The sequence below is a fragment of the Schistosoma haematobium genome, chromosome 3 (genome assembly GCF_000699445.3).
Source record: "Schistosoma haematobium chromosome 3, whole genome shotgun sequence".
Taxonomy (NCBI): domain Eukaryota; kingdom Metazoa; phylum Platyhelminthes; class Trematoda; order Strigeidida; family Schistosomatidae; genus Schistosoma; species Schistosoma haematobium.
Window position 1 is genome coordinate 41,684,074 of NC_067198.1, and position 17,725 is coordinate 41,701,798.

General features: G+C 38.3%; 1 protein-coding gene across 2 annotated transcripts in view; it reads left to right on the plus strand.

The window, feature by feature from the left end:
* Nucleotides 1–17,308, plus strand: part of NPEPL1_1 (putative aminopeptidase npepl1) — a 30,266-nt gene extending 12,958 nt beyond the window's left edge. For both annotated transcript variants that reach the window (XM_051213892.1, XM_051213893.1), the window contains 6 exons: nt 3,553–3,794; nt 5,837–5,998; nt 9,161–9,244; nt 12,329–12,415; nt 13,540–13,692; nt 16,428–17,308. In XM_051213892.1, the coding sequence (XP_051069911.1) occupies nt 3,553–3,794; nt 5,837–5,998; nt 9,161–9,244; nt 12,329–12,415; nt 13,540–13,692; nt 16,428–16,586 (887 nt within the window). In that variant the 3' untranslated portion in view covers nt 16,587–17,308. The remainder of the gene's footprint in view (nt 1–3,552; nt 3,795–5,836; nt 5,999–9,160; nt 9,245–12,328; nt 12,416–13,539; nt 13,693–16,427) is intronic.
* Nucleotides 17,309–17,725: the final 417 nt, after the last annotated feature.

Consider the following 17,725-nt stretch of genomic DNA (forward strand, 5'->3'; position numbering starts at 1 on the left):
GAATGTCGTCCCAGAGAATTCCACGTCGTGCATTATTTGCCGACTCTGGGACTGGTTGGAAGAAGCGGAGAGGTGGTCAGTGCATGACATGGTGTCGTGGTATGAAAGAAAGCTGCAAAAAGCTGGCTTATGTTGGTCCTTCACGACTCCCTGGCTGGGGTCCGAGAGATTGTGCGACAGTGTGGTTAGAGACGTTATCAGATATGGCTCAGAATAGAAGCCAGTGGCGATCCTGCTGTAACCTTCTTTTACTTTCTTCATAAAAAAGTGGTTGTGTCTCCTTTACCTGAAAGATTTCTTCTGATTGTACCTTTTCGTTCCGTCTTTACTACCACACTACCTTACTCCAATCTCTTCGTCATTGTTCCCTTTTTCTTTTGCGCTCCTTAGTTTTTTTTTCTACTTCTCTTCGAATTCTCATTGTTTTGTGTGGCGCATATATATTGGCGCTCTCTTGTACCAATATTCATGTGTTCAAACCAAACAAACACAACATATCACCTTCCGGCGAATGTTTTTGCTTTTCCACACTTCGTAAAAGCTAAAAATCTATGTTCCTTGATATGAGTGTTACCTTTGTTTCGTGGGATATGATTGCGCTTTGGGATTGTCTTTTGTAGCAGTGTTTACTGATATTTTGAAGTTCGTACACACAGACAGAGTGAAGGTATACAACTACCTCTCTCCATTATTTTATTCATGCAATGAGATTTTGCACAGTTGCCCAATTTCACCACACTTCAACTTTGGAATCGATGATATTCTGGAAACAGGTCTGACGTAAGTATTTCCCAGTACCTGGGAAAAGGCTCTTCAACTTTTTCTCTTCTTGTTAATTATCACGATTTGCATCCTACTTCAAACAGCTATTCTTACAAAGCCACGTTATTATTATTTATTATTTGAACACATAAATATTGGTACAAGTGGGCACCAAATATATATGCACCACACATTTTCATTATCATTATATTTGTGTGTGGGCTGTGATACTGCCCGGGTGCCCAGACCGAAGCAGGTGGTTATCTTAGGGGGCCACACCCCGAGCCTTTGACCTAAAGGTCTAACCCACAAGGCAGTGGAGCATCGTGAGGAGATGCAGTCCCATGGTAGCCGGTGACCAACGATTGGTTCATACTTCATTTGTTCCCTCAGGATACTGGAGCCCACGTGCACCATTGGTTTGGGATCCGGTTAAAGCACCGGACATTCGCTTTTCGTTCTCTCATTTTTATAAATAACACCCTCGCCACGAGGAGGTAGTGAGTAGGACTTCCGTGGCAGAGGCTGTATACGCGTGGCCGTGTGAGAGCATTTCAAGAGGGAGGGCGGGCCCACCCGACTCTCGGCCGTACCAGGGCATTTAGGGGCACAAAGCCACGTAACCTGTGTTAATTTGGTACACTAGTTTACCAGCATTTGGACGAACCCAACCAAGCGGAAATTCGCCATTAAAGCATGTGAATTTAGGATCGTCAAGGAAAATAGAAATTCGATATTAGTTGTGACCAAAACATGGCACAAGTCCATGAAGTCCCTGACAAGTAGACTGAGTCATATTGGTAGGTGTAGACTACCTGGTTGAGGACCGCGAGATGATGGCAACCGATGGTTAGAGACCCTGAATGACATGGCTCAAAATCGTTTGCAATTGCGCAGGTGCATCCACTCTTTGTGTTCTCCCAAATTCTAATCTTCTGGATTCTTCATGTCCCTTTCTTTTTTCTCTTTCCAAATTTATTTCAGTCGATTATACTCCTTGAATAACATCTTCAAACCCTAATTTTTCTGATTACAGCTTATAATTTTATTACATCCAGCACTACGGGATTTGAATCGACCACTGCATCTCTGTGCTAATGTGGTGTGGCAACTCGAACTGATGTACGTACGTACGAAGTTCTACGTTGTTACTGACTGACTAACTGATATTAGTTGTGAGACAAAAGTGAAGTGAAGTTTGTTTACTCGACTATAAATGGATACTACTTCTTGCTGAACTGTTATATGAACGACACTTCTGCCTTTTGCGACGAATGTTCAATTAATTGAAAATTTTCATTCTCTCAGTACATGCCTTCCTTCCCGTGATTCCAAGTTGGAAAATGTAGTAGGCCGTACTATTTCATTGCTCAATAAGCTTCTGACAGGGAGGTCCCAACTGTTGCCGCCACCTTGACGTAGAGGTCAGGCTTGCTTATCGTGATGAACCAATCGATGTATACTGGCTGGAACAACCGTTCCTCAAGGTCCTACCATTCCAGACAGGTTGGCCGAAGAGCGGTAAGATTGAAAGCAGCAAACCCAAGATTCGAGGGCGAAGTCGTACTGCTGAATGTACGGAAGTGTGATGGCAGTAAGGTGTTTCCTTCAGACAACCAACATAACAGCGAAACTGCCTTCCCACAAGGAGGGATGAAGTTATTAAAGGTCGACCCTAAAAATGCACACCGCCTTATTCCACGGATATCCGTCTCTAGCGGTGAGGTCGGAACAAGTACGGAGCTCACACGAAAATACTCATAAAAAGGTCGAGTGTGACCGACCTCAAGCATTTGTTCGTTGGGCACTGCAGCACGTTCTCAGGTCACTAAGACCACCTCTAACCCAATTTCCTTTTCAAAAGTACCTCCAGAAGAACCCTTCCACGGTGTGGGCAACCGGGAAGTAATAACCGCCCTCATATCTCTAACAGCACTCAAAATCACTGTGTTTATAACAGTTTTTCTCTTCAATTCCTATTATTCCTTCCACCTGGACTTTCAACTCTAAACTTCCTCCCCAAGTATCACCATGGCTAACGACTCTAGTGCGCGAAATCTTGTTTCTTAGGACGATGGCTTTTCAGGCCAATTTGTAGAGAAAAACGTGAAATGCTTTCGGAACATAGTGTTCGAAAATTCTTTCTTTAGGAAATATCGTTTTGTGAACTTAGGATTTAAAGGTGGTCAAACTTTTGTTCTATTTAAAATCAGTCAACGACAGCTATAAAATGTTCTGTGCTGAAAAGCTGCAACTAACGTTCACTAGTAGAGGCTTGCCACGTTTATCTGTAACGGACCGTCCGTTTGTCAGTTTTTATGCTCTTTTGGTGTAAGGTACGTTGGTCGTAACCATGACGATTCTCCAAAGGTCAGAGCAAGAAGCATAGGAGTTCTATTTTCGAACATTTAATCGATTCCAATCACTTCACTTATCCATAGGTTGATTTTATAGAATTTATCAAAATCTACATAGATTTCTTTGTATTCGACTCCCCAAAACAACAGAAGCTGCCGCCATTAATGAGATAAAGCCAGAACTGCGCGTACAAAAGAATTACGTCTTGTCTTTATCTTTACCATGACCTTAAACTGTTATAATAATTATTATATTTTACATCGTATTGTAGTGGTTCCTTAGTTTCCAATTATGAATGCTAAGCGATGCGAATTGAGCAATAGTCAATCAGCATTAAGCGTGCTGATAGACTAGTGCTCCATGTTTTTTTAATTGTCCCATTTATCTATTGAAATATAATTGTAATGTTTTGTGTTTTTTAATTACTCATAGATAATGAAAGACATCGTGGTCACGTTGTACATTTAGAATACAATGGATCTACAGAATCACAAATCGATCCTCAGCAAATAGTCAATTTATTTTTAGTTGGTAAAGGTGTTACCTATGATACAGGTGGCTCAGATCTTAAAGTTGGAGGTATTATGGCTACGATGCATCGGGATAAGTGTGGTGCAGCTGCTGTGGCCGGATTTTTCAAAATTTTAAACTTACTGAAACCGAAAAACCTAAAGGTTATAATTGTGAATTTGGTTTTTATGCAGTTGATTTAATAGGGCTTATTGAACAGTTAGTTACAGCAGTGTTTACATTATATTATAGTGTTCTTTAATTAAACTTCAAGTTGTTTTAAAAATTACTAATATAAACGTTTAGAGTTTTCACGCTTGCTTACTAAAGAATATGGAACACTAGTTCATTAGATACTTATTTACACCTGTTGCCCCTCGTGGAAGAGCATAGGCCGCTCACCAAAATTCTCCATCCAACTATGTTCTGGACAGTTCTTTCCAGTTGTTATTCATTCTATTGATGTCTGCTTATAATTTTCAACGCAGTGTGTTCTTTGGTCTTCCTCTTTTCCGTTTCTCTTCAGCGTTCCGAGTTACAGTTTGCCTCATGATCCAGTTTGATGATTTCCACAATGTATGTCCTACCCACTTTCAACGTCTTTTCCTAATATCCTCTTAATTTAGAGGCTGGCTTGCTCTCCCCCACAGTAGGTTGTTGCTGGTGGTGTCCAACTGACGGACATTAAATATCATGTTAAGAAAACTGTTCATAAATACTTGTACTCTTTTGATGATGGTTGTGATATTGGTACAAGTTTCAGCTCCATACACTAGAATTGTCTTCCCGTTCGTATTGAAGATTCTGAATTGATGTTAGTTGACAGTTGTTTTGAGTTTCGTATGTTCTTCAATTATAGGAATGTGGTGGCCATTTCTTTGGCATTCCTTGTGTCTTTATCTACACCAGATCCTCCTTGTTCATCGATGCTGCTGTTCAGATATGTGAGAATTTCCACGTGTTCTAGAGCATCTGCATCAAGTGTGATTAGGTTAGTGTGTTGCGTGTTGTATTCGGGGATTCAACATATTGCCCTGTGTATTTAGAGACCTACATCTGTAAAGGCTGCTGCCACATTGTTTGTTTTCACCTGCATTAATTGGTGTGTGTGTGTGTGTGTGTGTGTGTGTGTTGGATAGAAGAGGTAGGTGGTGATCTGTGAAGTCTGAATCGTCTAGTTGCATGCAAGCTGTCCATTGTATTCTGTGCTTCTTCTTAGATGTGAAGGTCTTCATAATGAGATCGACCATGAGAAGAAGAAGAAAGGGAGGGAGTAAACGGTCTTATCTGACTTCGGCCCTCACCTAGAATGCGTTTGTCAGCTGCTCTCCATGCGTGACGTTGCAGTGTGGTCCGTAGTATGAATTCCGGATGATGTTGAAAATCTGAGATTCACCATATTGTTGAGGAAGGTTTCGAAGGATTCTCCTATTCACGCTGTTAAATGCTTTTTCATAATCAAGGGAGTTGTTGTGTAGTGAGTAATTCCATTCAATTGATTGCACAATATTGATCAGGAGTGTAGCGATTTGGTCTGTGCTCGACCAATCCTCACGGAATCTGATCTGTTGAACTTGAAGCTGGTCGTCTACTTAATTTTTGATCCGGTTCACATCACTGTTGAAAAGGTTTGCTGGTAGTGATAGTAGTGTGATGCGTCTGTAGTGCTCGTGCATGCTGAAACCTTTTCTTTAGACTCTTGATGATGTGTCTTTCCATTTTGTTGTCACTTGTTCTTCCTCCCTCACTGACTGTTTTTTACGAGATGTGGTTGTTGAGCCCATGCTCGACCCTCCTTTACTCAGGCTTGAGACCCCCAGTAATCATAGAAGGGCTTTCGGCGGAGTTTTTCACCGTTGGATTGTATGTAGAATAAAACAAATAGTGCCTGGTTGGTATTATGGTATAATGCATTTAGTGGCTTTCCTTGGCATATTCCTTTTAATAACTAACTTATTCTGATCAATATTTGTCCTTCTAAATGATTCGACCCAGTTATTCACTTTATGCATCTATAGCATGTTACGTTTTACTTCCCTGATCAATTATCTGTTCAGTCAGATTAAATGTTAAATCTAATAACCTTCAGCATGTTTACAGAGTTCCTTTTGTCAGTATCAATTATAAGAATGTGGTCAATGATTTGTAACTTGTTTACCTGAAGGTGATATTCATCAAACAATTGTTTCTCTTCTGTTTTTCTTAGGTGCATGGTACTTTAGGTTTAGTTCGTAACAGCATTGGTGAAAATGCTTATGTAAGTGATGAAATAGTAACTTCACGTGCTGGAGTACGGGTTCGCGTGAACAATACTGATGCTGAAGGTCGAATGGTTATGACTGATTTATTATGTGAAGCTAAAGAGAAGGTAAGTGAATAAATGTATATTTGCCTTATCTATCTACTTGTTACTTTTTTGTTTCAAAATGAAGCGTGTAGAACTAAATTTTCACAATATTTTATTTTTGTCTGGTTAACTGAACAATCGTCCATTTTGTCCCACAACGACACTTTCGATTATTTTATTATGATCTGCACTTGGAATAGTTTATGTACGCAAGTATAGATGTAATCTTGCAGTGAGATTATAATTGTTCTGTCGAGGCAGCTATCCCATACGACTGATATATTTGAAACGGTTAGTCACTGAGTAGCAACGACTCCCATGTTTATGTAATTCTTAACGTTGATTGCATTCGGCCGATCAATTTAAAACATGGTTACTTGTGTAGGTTACTCAACCGCTTGAACTTTTTTGCTATGCTGTGTATATGAAGGCGTTTAGGAGAAATTCTTGTAATACGGATACAAATCCCAGGGAGGTTATTAGTTTTTTTAAGCCTGAAAACACACGCTGCTAGGTGTTATCGATTGCCCCAGTCAGGTGGAGCACAATGAATCGAACTTGATTAGATAGATTGAACCTCTAATATAACAAAGGCAATCGAACGACACCGCAACTACATACAAATGTGTAGAACAAACTCATAACTGAAGTTAAGGCAAGCCTACGAACTGATGTTTTTATTTCAGTAATATTCTTTATTTATTTGAACACATAAATATTGGTACAAGAGGGCACCGAATATATATGCGCCACACAAAATGAGAATTCTAAGAGAAAAAAACAATAACAAATAGATTAGTGTAAGGTAGTGTAATAATAATAATATTAATAATGGGGGAAACGGAAAGGTACAATCGGAAGAAATCTTTCAGGTAAAGGAGACACAACCACTTTATGAAGAAAGCGAAAGAAGGTTACAGCAGGATCGCCACTGGCTTCTATTCTGAGCCATATCTGATAACGTCTCTAACCACACTGTCGCACAATCTCTCGGACCCCAGCCAGGGAGTCGTGAAGGACCAACATAAGCCAGCTTTTTGCAGCTTTCTTTCATACCACGACACCATGTCATGCACTGACCACCTCTCCGCTTCTTCCAACCAGTCCCAGAGTCGGCAAATAATGCACGACGTGGAATTCTCTGGGACGACATTCGTAGAACATGTCCAAGCCACCGAAGTCGGTGTTTCAAGATGGTGACACCAATTGAATTATCATCTCTGTGCCCGAACACACGATGCCGAACCTCTGCATTACTGACATGGTGTTGCCACTGAATGTCAGCAATCCTTCGGAGACAGCGATGATCGAACACAGAGAGTCGTCTAACGTCCTCAACTCGGAGAGACCAGGTTTCACAAGCATAGAGCAAAACTGCTCTCACCGACGCGTTGTAAATCCGGCCTTTTACAGCCAGACTAACATCACGAAGGCGCCAAAGGTGGTCCAGATTGGCATAAACCGCTCTGGCTTTCACTATTCGTGCATTGATCTCATCACTCACACCCCCACCAGCACTTATGCAGCTACCCAGATACACGAACTTCTCAACTACGTCTATCTGCTCACCATCCAGGGTGAGTACAGGATTAGAATCCTGCCAGTCTTGTAGAAGTACTTTGCACTTCGAAGGTGCAAAGCACATACCATACCTACGGACACTGATTGCCAACTGATTAAGTGCGGATTGCATGCCTTGGGCATTATCGCACAGTAAGACAATGTCGTCCGCATACTCAAGGTCGAGAAGTCTTTCTCCAGGCAACAGATCCACACCACCATTACTTACATTCATCAGAGATATTTCCAGAATGTCATCGATGGCAAAGTTGAAGAGGAATGGTGAGATTGGGCAACCCTGCCTAACCCCACTGCTCGAATGGAACAATGGAGAAAGGTGGTTGTATGCCCTCACTCTGCCTGAGGTGTTTTTATATAGGGCTTTTAGGATGTTAATAAACTTCTCAGGCACACCCTTCTTCAATAGACAATCCCAGGGAACAGTCCTATCCAACGAATCGAAGGCAGCCCTAATGTCAAGAAACACTACGATTGTTGGCCTTTGATAAGTATGGCGGTGTTCTAACATTTGGCGGAGGGTGAAGATATGATCAATACATCCTCGACCAGAGCGGAAACCAGCCTGCTCCTCGCGAGTCAATCTTTCTCGGGTTTTGAACAGCTTACGGAGTATGACGGAAGCCAATAGGATGGATGCAATCGGAAGTAAACTTATCCCCCGATAGTTGTTACAGGAACGACGTGAACCATTTTTAAAGATAGGGACAACTATCGACTCATTCCATGACGTTGGTACACTCTCTAGTTCCCAAACCTTTGTAAACAACGTCGTCAATTCCTTAGTCAAAAAGTCACCACCATCTTCAAAAAGAGCCGGAGGTAAGTCATCTGGGCCAGGTGATTTGTAACGCTTCAAGAGTTGGAGTTCCTTGCGGACTTCCTCCTTATTTGGTGGATCAGTCGTCACCGGCCATGGAGGGCAGGGTAGTCTGACCGATGTTGCCGGAGCAGCAGGCCAGTTGAACTGCCCTTCGAAAAATTCTGCCCATCGTCCAAAAGGTCGATGGATGTTAGTGATTGGCATCCCATCATCCTCGCAGATTGTTTCTCTCACGCCAGACTTCTTGCTGCCAGTGGCTTGGATGAGTTGGAAGAGCTTCTGGTAGTTACCAGATGCAGCTGCTGCTTCCAACTCATTAGCACGCATCGACCATCAGGCTTCTCAGTCCTTACGCAAGCTTTCCAAAGACATAGCCAGCCCTATCTGTTGTCCGACCTGCATAAGTGTGCGAACGTTGAAGGCAGCCAGTTTGAATGGCGCCATGAGGAGGCAGTGAGTGGGACTTCTCTGGCAGAGGCTGTATACGCGTGGCCGTGTGAGAGCATTTCAAGAGGGAGGGCGGGCCCACCCGTCTCTCGGCCATACCATGGCATTTGGGGGCTTCAATAATATTCACATGACCTTGATTAAGCAATAATAACACAATTAATTCAGGTAGGTCACCAAAACGAAGCAAAGCTTTTTGCGGCCTTACATCAAGATGCTACTTGGGAATACAAAGGCAACAGTCTAAAATAATGACAACTACAGCGGTGGTCTCAAGAGTTTTCTTTTAATATCACAACGGTTGTTCGAAATATGCATTTACATCTATTTTGTAGGCATTGAAAGTATCAAATCCACGACTACTGACAATCGCTACTTTGACTGGTCATGTTGGGTTATGCTATGGACTAGGATATACGGTAATGTTTAAGCTTATTTATTGAATCGCTTTGTGGAATCCTTTCCATTGAATATTACTATGTATTATAAGTGAGTTTATAATTTTATTATAAATGACAGACTAAATTATGCACAGAACACACCGTATAAATGACCTAGATTTAGTGTTCCTTCAAAAGTCTGACTAAAATAATTAGGATTACAAATGGACGATCGAATAAAGTATTATTGAACATGTGAAAATCAACCTGAACCAATCTTATAATACACCGATAACATGTATGCAAATAAAATGTGGAATATAATAGTTTATTTGTAGATAATTTGTTTAATTTTACCTTATCTAGTGTTACTAAATAATCGTTGTGTGACATATATAGTACAGTCATTTGTTTATAAGTGTCAATATGCAGATAAATAGTTTTAATCGATTCAGTTCATGATAATAGGTTGTTTCTGGAGGTTTATAAACATATAGCGAAATTAACTGCATTATTATTCAAAGTAATCGTATAGTTTCCAAGCTTGACTTATATTTACAATTTTCCACATGTCTAGAAGTGAGTTGTTGACTGATTCATAATCAAAGTCTGTGTACCAATTATATCAGTTACAGTAATTGATCTTTCCCTCTGTTATTACTCAATTTCATCCTGTTTACTAATTAACTACAAACATATGATTAAATGGTTATTTCATTGAAATCAAAAAATCGATCCAAGTTATACCAGCATTAACAACCTGGTAGAACTAGAAGGCTGTTTCTCCCTTGAATGGAGCACTTCAACAGTGCGCATCCACGACTGTGTACGCATGAATCGTGTCCAAAGCCTTCGTTCACGCGCGCGAACGATTAATCTCTAGACCGTTAGCTTAGACTCAATGATGTACAAGTCTAGCTTCAACCAACTCGCAATATTTCACAACCATCCTGTCTCACCCAACATGGCTGAACACCCGTCATAACTCACTGGGATTTTTTTCTTAAAACTAGTCACTAGTGAGCAAATGATTGTTGCCGAAATTGTATTATGGCATTCGCCGAAGCATCAAAGTTACTGTCGAGAGTTTCTTGGGATTTTCTTTTTCATCGATAGTAACTTATGTAAATCAGTGCATTTTTGCTGCTGTTGTACTACTGACGAATCTTGAACTGTTTGCTCTAAACAAACTATCTACTAATTATCATAATCTGTAGCTCAGCAACCCAACTCTCTTCACTGCCGACTAGTTTATTCCATTTTCTACTTCACTTTCAAATCTTATCATATTGCACAATCTTTTATTCTAGTTATTCCTACATATGTATATAGTTCTCATAAGATTCATTAGCTATGGCTTTTCCACGTTCTACAAAAATTCTGTTTAAATTGCTTAAATAAGTCGTTTCGTCCCATTTTTAATGTGTATTCATATTAATCATTGTTTATAATAATGGACATATATTATTTACCGGATATATTTGCCATGGATTTTTTTTATTACATCTATTCACTAAGTCACGCATATAAATACTTTCTTATTTTATGTATCTTAATAAGTCTTAGTTTTTGTATGGGGTTTTATACATCTCAATTTCCTGTTTCTTATAATACTGCTGAAAAATTCCCATTATATTAAAAACACAATTGTATGAACGAAGAATATTCTTTTCAATAATTTCTCATCAGGTTCTACAATTATAAATCCAGAATAATAATCCATAAAATTGGTCAGATTTAAGGCAAAATACATCATCATTTGGAAATCGTAATATGTGAATCAGGAATTGTTTGTTATATAAAATAAAATCGTTAATGTTGGAGCTGACTAATATGAAGTGTTAACTTGAATCAGTTTATAAACGAAATGAAGTTGTGAGATAAATTATCAGAATAAATATGGTCAACATGGGGTAAGAGAGAGAGAGAGAGAGAGAATATTTTGATTACAAATCGGAAATTGCGTAATATGTAAAATAATTGGATCAAATATAGTAGATTCAGGGGTGGATATTGAATAAATTCCTCAAAAAAGGTTATCAAGTGTAAAGACAATAATAGTAATAATAATAATAATAATAAGTTTGGGACATAAAATGAACATTAGTCAGATTACGTCACCACATTATAAGATTGATTATTAGCTAGTTGGCCAGGGTAAAAGGAGTGGTTGAACATACTTCTTTTGGATACAAAGCTCTGGCTTTTTGATCCGTATAGCAATTGCTTCAGCCGTCTGTAGGATTCGCAGTCTGACGGAATTAGGTAGACTGCTGTTGACACGATAGATTATTGCAAAAGATTGCTCCATATTGGCTGTATGTTCTGTTTGGACTAAATAGTCTAAGATGGAGCTGTTAACAGTTTTGACAACACCTTGGCTTAACCACACGGGTAGGTGCTCACGAGCCCGAATGTACAAATTCCTAGAACATCTGCCAATATAACTTGCTCCACAGGAGCAGTTGAATTGATAGATACAGAAGGAGGTGGCTAGTCTAGGTAATTTATCTTTCAACCTCAGAGTGATTATTGGTCCTGTGGAGAATACTAGTTGTAGTTTAGCTGCGTTAAAAGTCCTTTGAATTGATCTGCTTAACTTAAGTCTTAACATTTCACTCGGCGCGTCGCCTCTGAATTGTAAGCGTATATATAAAGGCTTTTTATTTACCGTTGGGCATTCTCTACGCTGTCTTTTATTGGCTAAGTTTTTATTTATAAATTTCTCTGGATATCCATTTTCTTTCAGAGTTGTAAACAATGTCTTTGTTTCATCTTCATATTAGTCATTCCAACATTAACGATTTTATTTATATAACAAACAATTCCTGATTCACATATTACGATTTCCAAATGATGTATTTTGCCTTAAATCTGGCCAATTTTATGGATTATTAATCTGGATTTATAATTGTAGGACCTGATGAGAAATTATTGAAAAGAATATTCTTCGTTCATACAAGAGGAAAATCAAAAATCTAATTAAATTTATGTTGTGTCGCGTAAATAATTCTTTACAATGATTTCTGATACTTCAATATACTTATGTTGTAGTCATCTAGGTCTACTTTCACGTATTTCTTTTTTTTTTGTATATTCTTATGCTTTTTGTTTTCTTTATAGGGTATCGTTTGTAATGGTCCGGCTAAAGAACTTAGAGAAGATTATGACTATCAGTTTGCTGGATCACTGTTAGGTGAAATGCATGAAGTGCGTTAAGCTAAGTAGTAGTTAGATTACGTGTTTTTGTTTTTTTCTCTAATTCTCTTATGCTATTCTGGTCATACGTACAAATCGCTTAACGAAGTAGTGAAATATAACTTATTATGAAAACGATTTGTAGTAAAAGATTCTGAATTTGTATGTGTGGTGATGTATTATTGATTCTTCGCTCTTGTTGAATCAGTACTCTATAATATTGTACTATACACATCATGGACTAACCATAGATAACCGCTAAAAGTCAGTAGGAACTGGACTGTCCTCGTTGCGAGATCCAGAGGTCATGAGTTTGATCTCTTGCTGGGTGGCGAATGTTCTCTTTTCAGAAGTCCCGTAGTAGATTGGTACACCTGTCCAGAACTTCCTGGATATTATCGGAAAGCCTCTTATGTATAGGGTAGCCCTATGCTATGTAATTGAGCCTATTTTTAATATGTACTCCTTATGATCCCACTCATTAGACTGTGTAAATTATTATTTTATGAACGATGTGCTCATAGTTGATGAGATGTTCCTATATTGAGCTGGTGACAATTTTGTGTTCTTCATTGAAAATCTACACCAGGTAGTGTTTTATAATGTATCTAGATAGCATTCGTTTCATGTCCCCAGTGTAAGGTGTCTCATAAGAGCAAGTAAACTTAAAAAGTTACACATACACTTGACCCTAAACAGAGGTTTATTTTTAAAACATTCATAAATGACAAACCTGTTGTAGAAGACGATACAAAACATTGCAGAATTGATAATCTTCTCAGATATTTTGAAATTGATCTCTCCAGAATTTCCTCAGCAGCATCTCTTTTAAATTCTATATTTATGGGAGAACTCTTCTTTGATACTGTAAGTACTCTCTGAAGTTGGCTTTTTTGCTTCGGCTTTCTGTCAATAAATTTGGTAGGATAACCATTCTTTCTTAGTAATTATCGGAGTTTAAGTAGTTTATCTTCGATAAACCTGTATTTAATAAATGAGCTGCATTATAATATTAGTAGTTCGATTATCTAGTTTTAAATGTTTGATTTGAAAGCATGCTTTTTGCAATTTACTATTCAACTACGTTAATTTGCTGATATGTTACTATTATTGTTAAATAATTATTAACTTTCTAGATATCAACTCTCCGACGTGAAGATTATGATGCGCATAAAACTGATGAAGAATATTCTGATTTATTGAATTCTGCTCGCTTGATTGGTGGGAAACGTAGCAGAGGGCATCAGTCTCCAGTCGCATTTATGATTATTGCATCTGGTTTGGACTCCGTACGTCCTATTTATTTTTTTATTATTTAAAACAATTTGTCTTTTTGATATCTTTCGATATTGTAATAAGGAAACGATGTGGTGTTACGGAGAAAAACATTAAAGAATGTTTATGCTATGAATTCATAAATCTATGGATCGGTCACAGTATATTGAGACTTACTACACTTTTGACACCGAAAAAGTTTGTCTACATCACCCTACCATTGAGAGATTAGTCTAATAGTCTTTTGTTGAAACATATCATTTTCCAGTAAAATGTACTATGTGGTAAAGGTAAAGCGAGGTCCATGCTTCTCTGAGAACATAAACGGAATATAAACGATTGAGTCACATCCCACTGTGTTTATCACTTTACATGTGTTTGTGATCACACATATATAGGAAGCAGCAATTGTGATTTGCAAATGAGGGTGTTTTAACATGCACCATCACAAATGGAATCAAATAACCAAATAAGAGTAGGTGGTAAGCATCTATCGTTATCTCTTTCTAAACTCATGATTGAAACAAGTCATAAGATTGATAGTAACTAGACTTACGTGGTTTTCTACAAAAGTGTTCAATGGTAAATACTAAGTTATATTGAAGCTTTGACCTTACCGAAACTGAAACCCACTTTAATGTGTTCAAAAACAGTTTGTTAAGTTTTACTCTATTTTCTTAAACATTATTTTCTTGATTATCATTGTTTTCTCCTACCTTCCATTTGTCAAGTTTACCTTTCGACTTTTCCTACATAAATGTTCTTAACAAATTTATGTGTGATCAGATAGTTCGAAAAGTAAATTTCAGTCAGTCAGTAACAACGTAGGACTTCGTACGTACGTACATCAGTTTGAGTTGCCACACCACATTAGCACAGAGATGCAGTGGTCGATTCAAATCCCGTAGTGCTAGATGTAGTAAAACAATAAGCTGTAATCAGAAAAATTAGGGTTTGAAGATGTTATTCAAGGAGTATAATCGACTGAAATAAATTTGGAAAGAGAAAAAAGAAAGGGACATGAAGAATCCAGAAGATTAGAATTTGGGAGAACACAAAGAGTGTATGCACTTGCACCATTGCAAACGATTTTGAGCTATGTCATTCAGGGTCTCTAACCATCGGTCGCTATCATCTCGCGGTCCCAAACCAGGTAGTCTACACCTGCCAACATGACTCAAACCACTTGTCAGTGACTTCATGGATTTGTGCCATGTTTTGGTCTGGCCGCCCTTAGCTTTCTTCCAACCTACTCCTATACCACTGAACATCGCACGTCGAGGCAGTCGGTTGTTGGGCATACGTAACACATGTTCGTGCCATCTCAACTGATGAAGTTTCACTACTTCATCAATTGATTTGCCATCCTTACTTAGTACCCGTTCTTTTCTCAATAAATTCATTTTCAAAGCTGTACAATCCTCAATATATAATTGTTTTTTCCAAAATGATAATAATTAAAAGATAATAGTAATAAAATTCTGTTAATTAATTAATTAATTCGAACACATCAACTTTGGTACAATCGGGCCCCAAATACATGTGCGCCACACGATAAAAATGAGGTTGTGAAGATATAGAGAATATAAAGTGCGTGTAATAAAAGGTAGAACAAACAGAACTTAGTGTATGAGCGTGCAATAATAATAATAATGAGAGAGGCAGTTCAGTTAACAAAAATACAGCCAGAAAGAATTCTTTCAGTTACGTTCATTTTTTACCAAAATAAATACAGCAGGATCGGCACCGGCTTCTGTTCTTTACCATGTCTGATAAAGTCTCAAGTCACTGTGTTGCAACATCTCTAGGACTTCAACCAGTGACTAGTGAAGAATCAACAGAAGTCAGTCCTGTACAGCTTTCATTCATATCACGATGGTATGTCATACACTGAACACCTCTCAACATCTCCCAACCAGTCGCAACGTTGTCATTTTCTGGGTTGGCACTTGTAGAAGATGTCAGAAAAACAATTCAACTTTCCAAGGTGGTGATACCAATTAAATTATCGTCGCTGTGCCCGAACACACGATTTCGAACCTCTGCATTACTAACATGGTGTTGCCACTGTATGTCAGCAGTTCGTCGTAGACAACGATAATCAAACACAGAGTCATCTAACATCCATCCTCAACTCGGAGAGGCCAGGTTTCACAAGCATAGAGGAAAACTACTCTCAGGGACGCGTTGTAGATCCGATCTTCTACAGTCAGTCTATGAGGTCAATTCTGATTGAACTGAGTCATAATAATCGGTGGTCACAGACTTCGTTCACATTGGCGCATATACATTTACCTTTTAACTTCCTTTAGAACTTGATTCTCAAGGTATCCTTATGTTTTTTTCTTTTGTTTTTCTACTACTCTGGGAATTCGCCTTGATTATTTCGTCTCGTCTTACACTTTGTATACACTAATACCACTCTTATCATCTCAGATAATTTTCAGTTTTAGCCAGTCGTGCCTAATGTCCCAGTAAGGATTTTTGTGTAGTTTTATCTCTATTTTCGTCTTCCGCCCACTTTTTAGAGAATTTAATTCATCTAATTTGTAAGTATATCTAATATGTAAGGGGGTTTGTACACGTCATTCGATAACCACTGTGATCAAATTGTGACACTTTTATTATTCGTTTAGTTAACTGGACATTACATTAACATGTATTACTAGTCGTATAAATGATTTCGTCATTGAATGACACAACGACAATCTTTTTAATCAAAATATTTATTTCTTTATAACTTCCCTAGCATTTGAAAAATACTGAAAAGCCTTTGGCGTACACACATATGGATATCGCTTCAAGTAATGGTCCTTGTCCTGGCATTCCAACTGGTACGCCTATTTTAACACTAGCATCGCGTTATATTCTTCCAGAACAGATGAAATGGCCTAATAGAAAGGTGTAAAAATGATCGAATTGTCGACATTTTTATTAAGTTAAATGTTGATATGAACGATTTTCAAGATAGTAAGAACTTGTTGTCAAGTCGGGTAATAGTTTTGATTCACAGCTGATGTAACAATGTACTTTATAATAATTGTTTCTTATAGCCTTTTAAAATTTTGGTACTCATGTATTACATCATTTAGTAGTAATTTGTTGTTAAGTCGGGTAATAATTTTGATTCACAGCTGATGTAACAATGTACCTTATAATAATTATTACTTATGGCCTTTTTAAATTTTAGTACTCATGTATTACATCGTTTAAACCTTTAATCAAACTATCTTAAATGGATTTTTTAAAAGTTCAATGGTTTGTTTTCATTATCACGTTCTTGGATTGTTGTACCGTACTGCTCGTAGTTGAACAGTTGTCTTAATTTCTAAGGCGTTTTGCTTTCAACCACTAACTCTCAGGATTGAATCTCTGTTTGTATGATCAACTGACTAGTATCACTAACCATTATACATTCAAAATGTTTGCGACGGAACCAAGTATACTAGTCTGAGTTAATAACAAGGATTTACTTACTTACTTACGCTTGTTACTCCTCGTGAAGGAGCATAGGCCGCTCACCAGCATTCTCCATCCAACCCTGTCCTGGGCAACCCTTTCCAGCTCCTTCCAGTTGTTATTCATCTTTTTCATATCTGCTTCTATTATCCGAAGTAATGTGTTCTTAGGCCTTCCTCTTTTCCACTTCCGTTCACGATTCCAAGTTAGGACTTGCCTCGTGATGCAGTTTGATGATTTGCATAATGTATGTTCTATCCATTTCCATCGTCTTTTACTAATTTCTTCTTCAGCTGGAAGTTGGTTTGTTCTCTCCCACAGAAGGCTATTGCTGATGGTATCCGGCCAATGGATGTTGAGTATCTTGCGTAGACAGCTATTTATAAATACTTGTACTTTCTTGATTGTGGTTGTTGTAGTTCTCCAAGTTTCAGCTCCATACAGTAGAATTGCCTTGACGTTCGTATTGAAGATTCTCACTTTGATATTGGTTGAAAGTTGTTTTGAGTTCCATATGTTCTTCAATTGTAGGAATGCGGCCCTTGCTTTGCCAGTCCACGCCTTAACGTCTGCATCTGAACCTCCTTG